Source organism: Seriola lalandi, unplaced genomic scaffold, assembly GCF_002814215.2.
Source record: "Seriola lalandi dorsalis isolate HSWRI2012SDOR001 ecotype SW California unplaced genomic scaffold, Sedor1 jcf7180002054797, whole genome shotgun sequence".
In the NCBI taxonomy this organism is placed as follows: domain Eukaryota; kingdom Metazoa; phylum Chordata; class Actinopteri; order Carangiformes; family Carangidae; genus Seriola; species Seriola lalandi.
The window spans coordinates 577,091-589,245 of NW_019525350.1; the positions used below are offsets into that span (position 1 = coordinate 577,091).

Consider the following 12,155-nt stretch of genomic DNA (forward strand, 5'->3'; position numbering starts at 1 on the left):
CAACCTTACCATTAAAACAACTCCATGCCCCCATTTTGCAGCTGCAGGCTCACTGGTAAGACTTTTAGTTTGCAAGCCAAAGCTAAGAGAGAAGATAACACTGCTGACAAATACATTAGACAACTGTGAGTCAGTGGTCAGATTTATCTTTGCAAAGCTTAGGCACCATGAAAATATGCAATATACAAGTAAGTCCTTTGGAGATGCAGATAAAACTCCCTGTCAAGTCCACCGTTCAAAATTTGACCTAGCAGTAAATGAAAATTCACTTGCACACTATAAACTTTAATAATATATTATAATGTCAATAGCGTAAAAGTTGCATTTATATGCAGGGAAATACAATATATTTCAAGAATGGTTTGATGTTTGGGGAAATACATTTATTTGCTTTGCTGATACCACTAGGCTAGCTCTAGCAGCTAGTTAGCTTAGACTTAGCACAGAGTGGAAACAGGGAAACTGCTAGCCTAGTTTAAACAGATGAGACATAAGATGTTAACTAGGGAGTATTCATTGCTGGTATGTGTACTGTATTTTGTAAAACCAGGCTAATTTAACTGAATGAAAAAAAAAGTAAACTTGTTAGACTCATGATTCAGTGTTCGTGTACGGCCCTGCTGGTGTTGTATCTTTAATAGGAGGACCTTACAGTCAAATTCTGCCTGCTCATAATATAGTATTTCAATTGAGAAATGTCAGTTAGGCTATTGTGTGTTTCCTGTATGACATACTAATCTAGCGGTGAGTGCAGTTGGCCATGATAAGGATTTGAAACCAACACATTGCACCGTCTCCGTTGTGAAAGCAACATAATTCTTGATCGTATTCACGTCGTAGATGTAAAATTGTTATCTGCAAACTATTTACCGACTGAACCCATTAAATTGAGATAGTGGAATAAATGCGCCGTGTAGCCAAGTCGTTTTGAAAATAAAACATCATGACAGCAGACAGCGGTGTCTCACACGTCTTCGCCACTCCCTAAAAGAAAACTGTTCGAGTTGATTTCCTTGGCAGGTGAGCCGTATTGGCATTTCAGGGGAGGCCGCCCCACCCAATTTCCATGCTGTTTGGACTTGCCTGAGGAATGCCCCTGCTTTGTTTGGGGTGGCTCGACAGTTTTGCAGAGCCCTGTTTGAGTAATACGGCAGGCAAGAAAAACTGTAACCGACAACTTAATTATTGACAAGGCTCAGTGAGACCTTTTATTCTCTACACGGGTACACTCAAACAAAATTCCCTCGTACCGGATGAGGCGTTGTTACACTGGTTTGGCTTAGGTTTCACGAGACAGTTTCAGTGTGCAAAACTCTTCTAGCCGTGAAACTCAAAATGCTGTCCTAGCATATATATGCAGCCACATCTCAGCAACTTACACTTGCAAGCATTTTGTTTAGTTTTTATTAAGTTTTTTAATTTGTTAATGTGGGCTGGTGAGAGAGACGGGGATAGATAGATAGATAGATAGATAGATAGATAGATCGAGATCCCACCAGCACCCAGTCTTAAGTTTACATTCTACATCCTCCTCTGGTTGAGGAACCTGAGAAGTCTCTCCTGTGGCTGGACAAGCTCAGCTCCTCCTCAGAACTTGAGTCGTCGTGACCCGGCAGCCTCTCCCTCAGTGCCCTCACCTCGTCACGAAGGGCGTTCACCTGCTCCTGAAGTGCCCGAACCGTCTCAGCGATGCTTTGAACTGCTTCTGGCATCCACAGTTCTGCTTTCAGTCTGTACTCCCTCGTCTCCTTCGTGTCTCTCAGTTCTCTTTCCTTCTTGGACATTGTCTGAAGCTCCAGGACCTCTCTCTGCAGAGTTTCGTTGACTTGCAGCGTCTCTTTTTCGACCTCACTTTTTAGTTTTTTCATGGTCTCGATCTCTCTCTGCAAGATCTCTCTCTCCTGGTCCCACGCCTTTCGGTTCAATGTCACCTCTTTGGTGATGGCATCCACTTTCTCCTGTAGAGCCTCCTTCTCCTGCAGGGCCCCTTTCTGCTTTTCCTTCGCCTCACAACTCTGTTTGGTCAGGACCTCGATTCGCTGGTGAAAAGTCTCTCGCTCCTTCTCCCAAACCTTAAGATTATTCGACACTCGAGACACAGCACCTGTGGGCTTTGTCAGTCGATTAATGTTTTTCTGAAAGGCATCTATGTCTTCAGCAATTATGTCACTTTCTGTGCAGAGGACACTGTTTTTGTCGGTGAGGACCTGGTTGTCCTGGCAGAAGGACTCATAGTCTGCACCGTTGTTGATTCGCTGATGGAAATCTATATCATCTGTGCCCCTTAATTCAGGGACCCTGCTGGTGTCCTGCTGGCCCGTCAGGTCATTCAGAGTTTTCTGCAACATCTCCCTCTTTTGAATGAGGTGTTTCTTAATGAGGCAGAGCGCTCTGTTTTTACGGAGGAGGACACTATTGGTTTCGCGTATCAATTCAAAATCATTGTGTGCAGTGTTGTTCTCCTGCGACTCCATTTTGTAATTGTTGTGAGTCAAAAATGTAATTCTCTGTTGTTTTTGAGCAGAAACACTGTCAGTCGCCGCAGTTACTCCGCTGGCTTTTTTTCAAATTGCATTCGTGCGTAAGACGTGCCCGAATTTATACCGGCGGTTTACCGGAAGTGACGTGGCAATTGGACTAGCTTCGATCTCGTTACCGCCGCAACGTTATGCGTCAACGCCATTACGCTCGAGTGTAAGTGCGCATGCGTATAAATCGAATCCTGTAACACTGGAGAACTAGTTCAGATAACTCCTGAAAGAAATGAGCTTCACCTACAGTTTGTGTGGTTTGTACCTTTGCAAATAGTGAATCAAAAATAATATTTTTTTTAATGTTTAGACAGGAATCAGTTATGGCTTATTTTTAAAAGATGCTGCAAACCAGTGGCTAAAAATGACCTAAAAGGGCAAAGGTTTAGTATTATGTGCAGTAAAAGTGATCTGGCAAAGCTTCTTGTGAAGTACTTTGAGGTAAACACCTAAAATGTAAAAGTTTCTCATTAGACATTTGGTAGACAGCTGCTGTCGAGATTTTTTCTGCAACACACATTATGTAAAACAGCCTGTAACTGTAACTGTCTGAAAAACAGACACAAACTGATTGAAATGATGTTTTATTTGTTAGGTGTTCAATGGAATAACATGAAGACTACATGAGGGCATTCAGGAGCATGGCCCTGATCACATGCTAAACAATAAATAGGAGTAACATACTCAATGTTAACTGTGCGACAGAGTCGGTCTCTTACACACACACACACAGGATGTCAGATAGTTGGGAGATGACCTCTATCATCACCGTCTGATACAGCTCCAGAGGCAGGGGAGGTGTACAGGTAAGACTACACACTTGGCTTCTCTGCGCACACACACACATACTGTACAAACGTACACACACACACACACACACACACACACAGAGTAAAGGTTCCAGTCTTCATAAAAAATATACACCAAATAATACCATGTTTGCATGTAGCGCACTAAATAACTGACAGGAAGTGTCATAGGTGTCTCCCATAAGTCAGCTCCCATTTGTCTAAACAGCCTGTCACACAAAGACATAATCACCAATTACAGTTACTTCAAAATATGTTCTTCTGGTTTGTTTTAAAAAGAAAAATCTGCAACTTTTCCACAGAGTAAACACTAAAGTAACCACTGCACAGTATTTCCTCGAGTTGTTATCCCTATGAACAATAACAGGATAAAAGATTACATTTAATAGTATAAGGTGTCACCAAACTGGCAATAATGCTGCCTAACTAATCAGGAGTATTAAGCAGAGCAGCACTTGAAATATCTTTCGCCTCCTTCTGTTAACTGGCAAATAAAGCCTCTGAAGTGGACTGGCCTCAGAGTTTTAGAAATAAATACTGCTCACACTACAGTTCATACAGGTTGATGCTTAAAACCCTGTGAAACGTTCACTGACGTGTAACAACGTCTGATGCCGAATTGCGTGCGTGTCTTCGTCCATACAACAGCATGAATTCCTCAAAACTTCCCATGTGTCAACGGCTTCTAGTCTCAAACTTGTTTCGACGTTTCATTAACTTTCTGCTCGCCTCCTTCTCTCTCTCTCCCTCTGTCACACACATACAGACCCTTCTGGCTCTCCCAAAGTACAATGAAGAGAGCACACACTATCCCGTTCCTTCATTTTCCACATACTGTATATCACCTGTTTCCCGGCGCACAGTGCTGTACCCAACAAAGCTTCACTCGACATGTGCTCAAGAGAAAAAGCCTGATTTTCAGCCGTCTGTGTTGAATTTGGTCCCTTAAAAAAAACAGTATTCCCCCGTCATTTCGGTCGATATGACCAGCGCTACACATGCAAAAAAACAAACAAACAAACAAAAAAAAACAGATCATAATGTACAGGTCTCCCTTTCATTATATCCTGTGTACTGGAGCAAATGTTATCATTTACATCATTAAATCAAGAAAAACGCACAGACCATTAGAGAAATGTTAACACTTCAAAACTGGCAGTATCTTTCCAGTCTCCACTTGTTAATGTCCACATGTTCATTTCACTGTAGATTGACTCCGAGTCTGAAGAGACCGACTTGAGTTTATCTGCTGTCCCAGAGGCCCAGCCTCCAGACACACCATGTTTGATTTACTTTCCGTTCATCTCCATAGGACCTCCTTTAGGTATGAGCAGGCTCATCCGGCCCGTAGTGCTGGCTGCACTCTTGATCACCTCCATCCATCTGTGAAGAAACGAGCGTGTGGTGTCACGTCAGCGGACTTAAGTGTAAAACTATTACTGAATTACCCCCCCCGTGAAGTGTGTGACAGTGCTCTGGGAGTCACGGAATAAATTATAAACAAGATAATGTGCTCGTACCTTTCGAAGGTGTACTCGCTCTCTGCCCGGAAAAAGTAAACGTGGGACTTGAACTGCAGTTTGAAGACGTACTCCTTGTGAATGCTGTCAGACTCCTCGGGGGTGCTGACTGTGTAGCCGAGCAGGGGGAGACTGGCCAGGGGGAAGTCATCCTGTAAACAACAACAACAACATCCCCCCAATCACCTCAGTTACATGTTTTAAATAAATCATTGTAGATTGGGTGTAGCACTGAATTACCAGAATACCAACCGGTATTGTTGTTGTTCTGTGTGCCATATATATGTCAACTTTACAGGGCGTGTCCATATTAAAAAAAGGAGCGCAAGATACAACTTTACCCCCTTCATCTCTCACCAGTCTCTTATACAAGCTGGAATTCCTTATATAAAAAAGGTACTTCGCCCCTGGAGTGCTACACCCCCTTTCCACCTACAGTGGCAGGTATGAACGGGTGTTTTAAAGCTGCTAATAAAAGCTAATTAACCCCTTTTCCACTCCCAGTCAAGTTTGTCTTTCTGTTAGGACTGAGAACACACAGACACACACACACACACACTGCGAGGAGATAAAAGCCGATAAATTCCCCCGTCATTTAACCCGGGTGTGAATACCGACTGTTCCCTTTTCCACTGCCGACAAAATCCCGATGTTAGCGGGTCTTACCTTTTTTTTTTGACCAGCAGAAAAAGGGGAGATCGACTGAGAGGAGTTGCATGTTTTTACTGGCTTTATACTCTTAGCAGGAACAATGAATCCCAGCACGCGAGGGCTCACCTGATGAGTCTTGTAGAAGAACAAGCAGAAGTTGGTGAAAACGACCCAGAGTTTCTGCCAGCCGTTGCTGTTCTTGAACTTCCTCAGGAGGTAACCTGAGAGCTGGTTCTACAGAGGCGGACAGAGCAGAGGACACGCAGGTTAGACAGCGACAAGTCAATAACTGAATGTGGTATATCTCACTCATTACATGGAAGGTATGTGGGTGTGTATGTGAAGCTTTAACTTCATGTCACTGAGCACCTCTCCTGTCCGTTTTGTGCAAACAGGTCATTTCACCTGACGCACCTCGTTGCTGCTCTGATAATAAGTGAAGAGTTTTGGTGACTTCTAAATAATTTGGCAGTTAATTGTTTCCAAACTGTCTGTTTTATTTTTAAAACCACGCACTTAAACTATGGAAAGCACAGTCAAGAGCTATAAGAGATGCTCAGTGAACATTTTTAAACAACAGCTGAAAACCTACTTATTGAACTTGGCTTTTAATTAATTTTCTCATATTACAAACTTTTCTAACTAGTTTCTGTTTTTATTTTCATTTACATATTTTATCATCTACTGTCTTCTATTTTCATTGTCCTTCAATTTGCCCTAGTTTTATTGTACTATTTCATGTTTTTTATTTATTGTAAAGCACTTTAGGGTAAATCTCTTGTAGGAAACCTGCTCTATAAATAAACTTTATTATTATTATTAATCACTTTGTTGAATATAATAATAAAAACTGATGCTCTGTGATATAAAAATAAACCAATGTTGTAATAAACCTTATTCTTTCTTTTTCTTCAGCACAACACTTACTTTACTTTATCCATTTTATTTTTTACTACTTCTTGACTCTAGTACCTGATTCATGCGCAGGTAATCAGTGAGAGAGAGGTTCTGGTTTCGGTACCAGCAAACATGTGTGATGGTGTTTGGTCTTTGGCCTTGACCGAGGAGATAGCGAGGAGGAAGCTCTGGTGAGACGGCCGGAGAGCCGAAGACTGAGAGGGTGAAGAGACAAAAAAAAAAAAAGGAAGAGAGGGTGCAGAGAAAGTGTTAGCGTGTTAGCTTTGAGAAGAAGAAAAAGGGAAAGATGAATCAAGTTAGGAAATCCTGCAGGTCTGTGAAGTGAAGTGAAAATGTTAGTGTCAGAGAAATAACGACAGAAATGCTCTCGCTTGCACAAGATAACAACAACAAAGAGCCTTCCGGAGCACGCTTCGGTAAACAGTAGAGATAGTACAAACACAGGATATTAACACCAGGGGAAGAGAGGGACGTTCAGGGAAACTGAGGGGTTAGAAAGACGAGGTGAGACGCCAAGATGGACCTCAGGGCGACCACAGCCGGTTTGCTCCACTGATGGAGAGGTGATGAATGTCGCTGACATGCACATAAAACTGCTCATGGTCTGTGTTTGTTATACTGTGTGTGTGTGTGTGTATGTGTGTGTGTATGTGTGTTGATGTGGGCAGAGGAGGAGTACCTCCACAGCCAGGCTGTGATCGGACATAGACACACTGGTGTTGCGGTGCCAGCACACATGCATGGTTGTGTTGGCACGGTGGTGCGTCTGCTTGTCCAGTGAAGTCCTGGAGGAGTTCATGTCATCCTCCGACTCCTGCTCCAGAGAAACCTCGTCAGACGATCCTGCGGGGGGGAGGAGGAGGAGGAGGGGGGAGGAGGGGGGACGGGAAGTTGTGTGGATGAAAGGGATTAACTGTACTTTTAGACGGTTGCTATGTCCCAAGGAAAAAGCTTTTCAAAAACTTTTTGTTTTCATCCGAGGACAGTATAAAAAAAGTCACATAAAGCAGACGTTTTTCCACTCCACGGGTACCGCGGTTACTGTTACTGTACGTTTACACATCGAACTGAAGTTAATCTTACGGTTGGAGCGGTCGCTGAGTCCAGCATCGAGGAAGATGCTGGATTTTTCTTGAGACTTCTTAGCCATGTCGATAGCCAGGTTGAGATCCTCAATCCACTTCCCCATCTCCACCTTAGAGCTGAAAACAAACAAGAAGAACAAACAAGACATGAGAATTTTTTCAGTCTGTGATTTTACTAATTTAAATCTGCATTGCTTGATATAATCTGTTTGTAATAATAATTCCAGTTTATTAGCACAGTTTCTTCTGTAGTTGGATGATCAGATTATCTAAACTGCACCTCAAGTGTCCGTCATCACAAAGCTAAACTGATCACAGGAAAGTCTGATCACTCTCATCTTTTTCACTTCAGGCGTTTTTGAACTGAGTAAAATGTAATTTTCATTTAAAAAGGGTTAAAGTTCCTAGTTCCATTAGTCCTAGTTATCTTTTAAGCTTTCTACACATTAGCATTGCTCTGCAAACATTTCCACAGAAATACCTGGTCTCTGTACATATGTTAAAGCAGCACTTCTCACACGTGACTGATCTACTTTAATTTACAGTGTCACATGAGACTCTCACCTGGCAGCCACCACGATGGTTCTCTGAGCAGAGTAGATGGTGAAGCAGTGAGGGACTGACCACTCGTTTTCACTTTCCTCCACCTGCGTACAAAAAGAGACGAAATCAGAGCAATGTAGTCGGAGGGAGGAAACAGTTGTCGTCTTCTTATGGTTTAAGATTTGATAAAAAGGGGAACTGAGTCAGAAAGGCTCAAGTCGTAGAGAGACCTGCCTCTACTGAAGCGTCTATATATATATATATATATATATATATACACACATATTTATATGGAGTTAGACCATGTCCTTCTTCTCATTCAGCCTCCTATCAGTATCCATATTTAACTCCAAAACACACCTATCAGTTCTGGCATGAGGAAACATCCCTCCGTCCTGTTTATGTTTATATCTCGTCGTGTGAGATGTCCATGTTTTTATATTGACCCGGTGAACAACGACAAACGGCTGCAAGGACTGAGGTGGTTGTGACTCTTGAGTAATGTGTGTGCTCTCTCTGGTGATGTGTCTACACAAGCATGGGAGAAAGAAGGGTGGGTGGGTGGGTGGGGGGGTTTTGGGCGTCCGAGCCGGCGGAGCTCAGAGGACTTACCGGCGCGTCCAGCACAATGAGCTGCAGCCGGGAGTGAAGCAGAGACATGCAAGGTTAGGAGACCCGGGCCCTCCCTTCGCAACATACTGCCACACTGATCACCTCTCACCATCACCATCATCCTATCACCTGATGCAGGTCAACAAGAGACAAACTTTCTATACTCACTATCATGCCGTGAAGGGGCAGCTGGCCGTGCACTTTGAACTGATTGGTTGCCGTCACACCTTTACTTGTGTAGAGGAGCATGTCTGAGAACTGAGAAGACAACGGACACGTTAACAGATATTAGTGAATCTTAAATTAAAAGAGTTTCAGTCGCGGTAGTTTTTCATACTCACCAGGAAAAACATCCTTTGCTGCAGCCCCTTCTTGGTGAGTTTGTACAGACAGCCCTCTCGTATGAACTCCTAGACACAGGAGAAGCTTGTTAGATACTGTGATGGATATGACAACCTTTTTCTGTTTTGTTTTTTTTACCCAGTTTCCCAGCGCCCCCTACCCTCCGCTCCGTGTCATTGCACTCACCCTGCCTGGTGCTGTCAAGTTCTCTATACCGATCAGGTCTCTCTGCAGCTCTGTCAGCTTCTGGAAATTCTCCAGCCGGATCAGACTGCTCTGCAGCTGAGTGGCTATCTCCGCCACTTCCTTCAGAGCCTCTGCACAGAGAGAGAGAAAATAAAAAAAGATTAGAATCCACAATAATTAAATCTCTGACTCATTACCATCTGGCTGGAGTGACAACACAGCTCAGAGAAGAGTTTGCCAAAAAATCTTTCATCAATTTCCAAATTTCCAAAGTTTTTTATCCTCATAAATCAACTTCTCCAACACTTCTGTTGTTTTGGTCCATAAGAGCACAAATACTCCTCCGTCAACATGGTGACGTGGAATGTTTCTTGTGAACGTGTTTCGCCTGCGGCTTCTTCAGGTTCGCTCAGTAGAATTACAAAAGCGTTCACAGGGTTCATAAATAGAAAACACACATCTTCATTTTGCAACACTTTCCAAAAACATGACAACAATATTGCACATGATCAAAAATCACAGCATCATCAATATTACTTAGAGGAACAAACGTGACACTGTTTTCTTTCATTTCCTGTTTCCCCAATGTGTACACAGGATACTCACTGGCGTAGTGCGTGAGTTCTGACGGGGTGGTGTTGTACCAAATCAAACATGGCCGCTGTGCACTCACCAGAAATGACGACCTAAATAAAAGGGCCGCGACTGACGCCTGAATGACATCTGGGTGGATATTTGAAGGACTTGTTCTATGGAGGACTCACCCTTACAGTCGTCGTGGTCACGGTGCGCAGGGGAGTAATGCTTGCATAGTCTCTCCAGGATGAGTTTGTAGTGCATGAGGCGCTGGATGGGTTTGAGCAGGAACGTGTTGAGCGGCAGGTAGCAGACCTTCTGCAGCTCAAACTCTTTGTAGACCGTCTCCAGCTTCTTCAGCCTCTTGGTGGCTTTCTCCAACTCCGTCAGAACCTCGTCGTGCTTCTGCAGGTAGCTGGTGAACTCCTGAGGACGAAGAGCGGGAAGAGCATGACATCCTGTTTTGTCAGGTAAACGCGAATGTGATTTTAATTCAATTCACCTTCAGAGAGCACATGTTCCTCAGCATCACATCGCCAATCCTCTGGTAGTCGCCTTTGACGTGAGCATTGGAGCGTCCCTCCCTGAGGAAGACAGGCCGTCGTTACTCGTCTCATCATTCAATACGTGTCATCACACACAAAAACACAGAGGCTTCACCTACCAGAGAGCCAGCCTCTGGTCCAACTCCTTGAGGAAGCCTCGGTGGAACTCGTAGATGGGGTCGATGTTGGAGAAGAGGAGGGTCATCAGGCCCTCGGGCATGGCGTTTTCTTTAATCACGGCGCTGCGGAACCACTGCGCGATAATCATACACGTTTTCCTCATTAATAAACTGGTATGCAAACAATAGAGCTGAAACGATTAGTTGATTGATTGATCAGTGAGTTTCTTGAATCGTAAAAAGTCATTTTTTCCAGCTTCTCCACTGTGAGGATTTGTTGTTTTTCTTTATATTTGACAGTAAACTAAATATTTTTAGGTTTTAGGTTGTTGATCGGACCAAACAAGTGACAAATTCATATTATCATAAAGTGATACTCTTTTCTGATGTCTCAGATTTGAAGTGCCGCAGGCTAAAGCAAGAAATACTTAGACATGATGTCTGGTTTGACATTATTTACAATATACGTATGAAAATGTGGGAAACTGGATCTTGTATGTATTTGTTTAATGTTAATTTCTATTGTAAACTGAATAAAGTGCACTCAAAAGGGCCTGGTTCTACTACCAAGGTTTATTTTTTCAATGTGTTTTATTTCAGACTTCGATTATTAGTTCTCTTTTAATTAATCACTTCTTTATTATAAAATATTATATAATAATATATACGATTTTCATTATCATCTTTTGATTCACACTGTCCCAAAAAGATTCTATAATGTTCTATAATCTGGGCTTCTGCATTTTCTTCACAATGACCACATTATTTGTGTCTATTTTGTGTCTACAATAAAAAGAAAAACCCAGGACAACTCACCACAGTGATGACCTCCAGGTCTTTCAGGTACGTTCGCTCTGTGGTCAGAATCTCTTTGGCAATGAAGTAGGCCTTGTCGGTCGGATATCTCTGAGGCAGAAAAGGTTTTTAAAGTTTTAAAAGTGAGTGATGGATGAACATTCATTATGAGAAAACTAAACTACTTTTTCTTTCCCCCTGAGTGAAACTCATTTTCCCTCCATTATATGAACAAAAAAAGTTAGAAAATCCCATCCCATTATAAATTACAAGGCGGGTGTAGTCTGTGATTTCTACTCTTAAAAAAAAAAAAAAAGGGGGTTGTGAGGCGGCGGGGGTGGAAGGGTGGCATGTAAGCAGTGTACCTTCCTCCTGCCCTCCTCCTCCTCCTCTAGCCTGGCATTGCTGCCCACCTCGCTCAGGATGGGGCTTTGCAGGGGAGACGGCGTCTGGCCCGGCAGGCTGAGGGTCGACATCTGGAAGGAGGGCGACAGGCAGAGGGGCCCTTTGGTGTTGAAGGGTGAGAGCTGAGGGCTGTCCACCACTGAATCTGTGGAAGAGGGGAAACAGAAATACAAAAATTGTATGAAATAAACTGTCTTGTTGGGAAAGTGAAAAATAAAAAAAGGGTTAACTGACTCAGCCCGAACAGGCCCAACATGATCTTTTTACGATGGGTGGAGTTTAAGTCAACAATCATGCTCTCAACACTTAGCATATCTGCAACGAAGCTTTAATATGTTGCACACGGTCAAATCAAATATACACGACAGTAACCTTCACCTTCACCTAAACTGCTTTTCCAAAATTATCTCATTTCCTCTCACAGAAAAACAAAACGAGTGGAACGGTTCATCACACACACTGGCCATTAAATGAAAGTGGAGACGGCAGAGCAGACCAGGGCAAGTAATGGCTCCCAC

The 12,155-nt window shown here is 43.1% G+C and overlaps 1 protein-coding gene across 4 annotated transcripts in view; it reads right to left on the reverse strand.

Annotated features, from left to right (window-relative positions):
- Window positions 1-3,099: 3,099 nt before the first annotated feature.
- farp2 (FERM, RhoGEF and pleckstrin domain protein 2) overlaps window positions 3,100-12,155 on the reverse strand; it is a 27,835-nt gene continuing 18,779 nt past the window's right edge. Inside the window, exons 14-27 of one of the 4 annotated variants that reach the window (XM_087179212.1) lie at window positions 11,598-11,782; window positions 11,254-11,343; window positions 10,438-10,571; window positions 10,276-10,357; window positions 9,962-10,199; window positions 9,198-9,328; window positions 9,011-9,079; window positions 8,838-8,927; window positions 8,079-8,161; window positions 7,513-7,631; window positions 6,484-6,623; window positions 5,638-5,745; window positions 4,861-5,012; window positions 3,100-4,723 (exon numbers count right to left, since the gene is read on the reverse strand). In XM_087179212.1, coding sequence (XP_087035338.1) covers window positions 4,630-4,723; window positions 4,861-5,012; window positions 5,638-5,745; window positions 6,484-6,623; window positions 7,513-7,631; window positions 8,079-8,161; window positions 8,838-8,927; window positions 9,011-9,079; window positions 9,198-9,328; window positions 9,962-10,199; window positions 10,276-10,357; window positions 10,438-10,571; window positions 11,254-11,343; window positions 11,598-11,782 — 1,715 coding nt within the window. In that variant the 3' untranslated portion in view covers window positions 3,100-4,629. Of the gene's footprint in view, window positions 4,724-4,860; window positions 5,013-5,637; window positions 5,746-6,483; window positions 6,624-7,108; window positions 7,273-7,512; window positions 7,632-8,078; window positions 8,162-8,837; window positions 8,928-9,010; window positions 9,080-9,197; window positions 9,329-9,961; window positions 10,200-10,275; window positions 10,358-10,437; window positions 10,572-11,253; window positions 11,344-11,597; window positions 11,783-12,155 lie in introns of those variants that run through there. The other 3 variants (XM_087179213.1, XM_023425959.2, XM_087179214.1) reach the window with 3 other exon arrangements.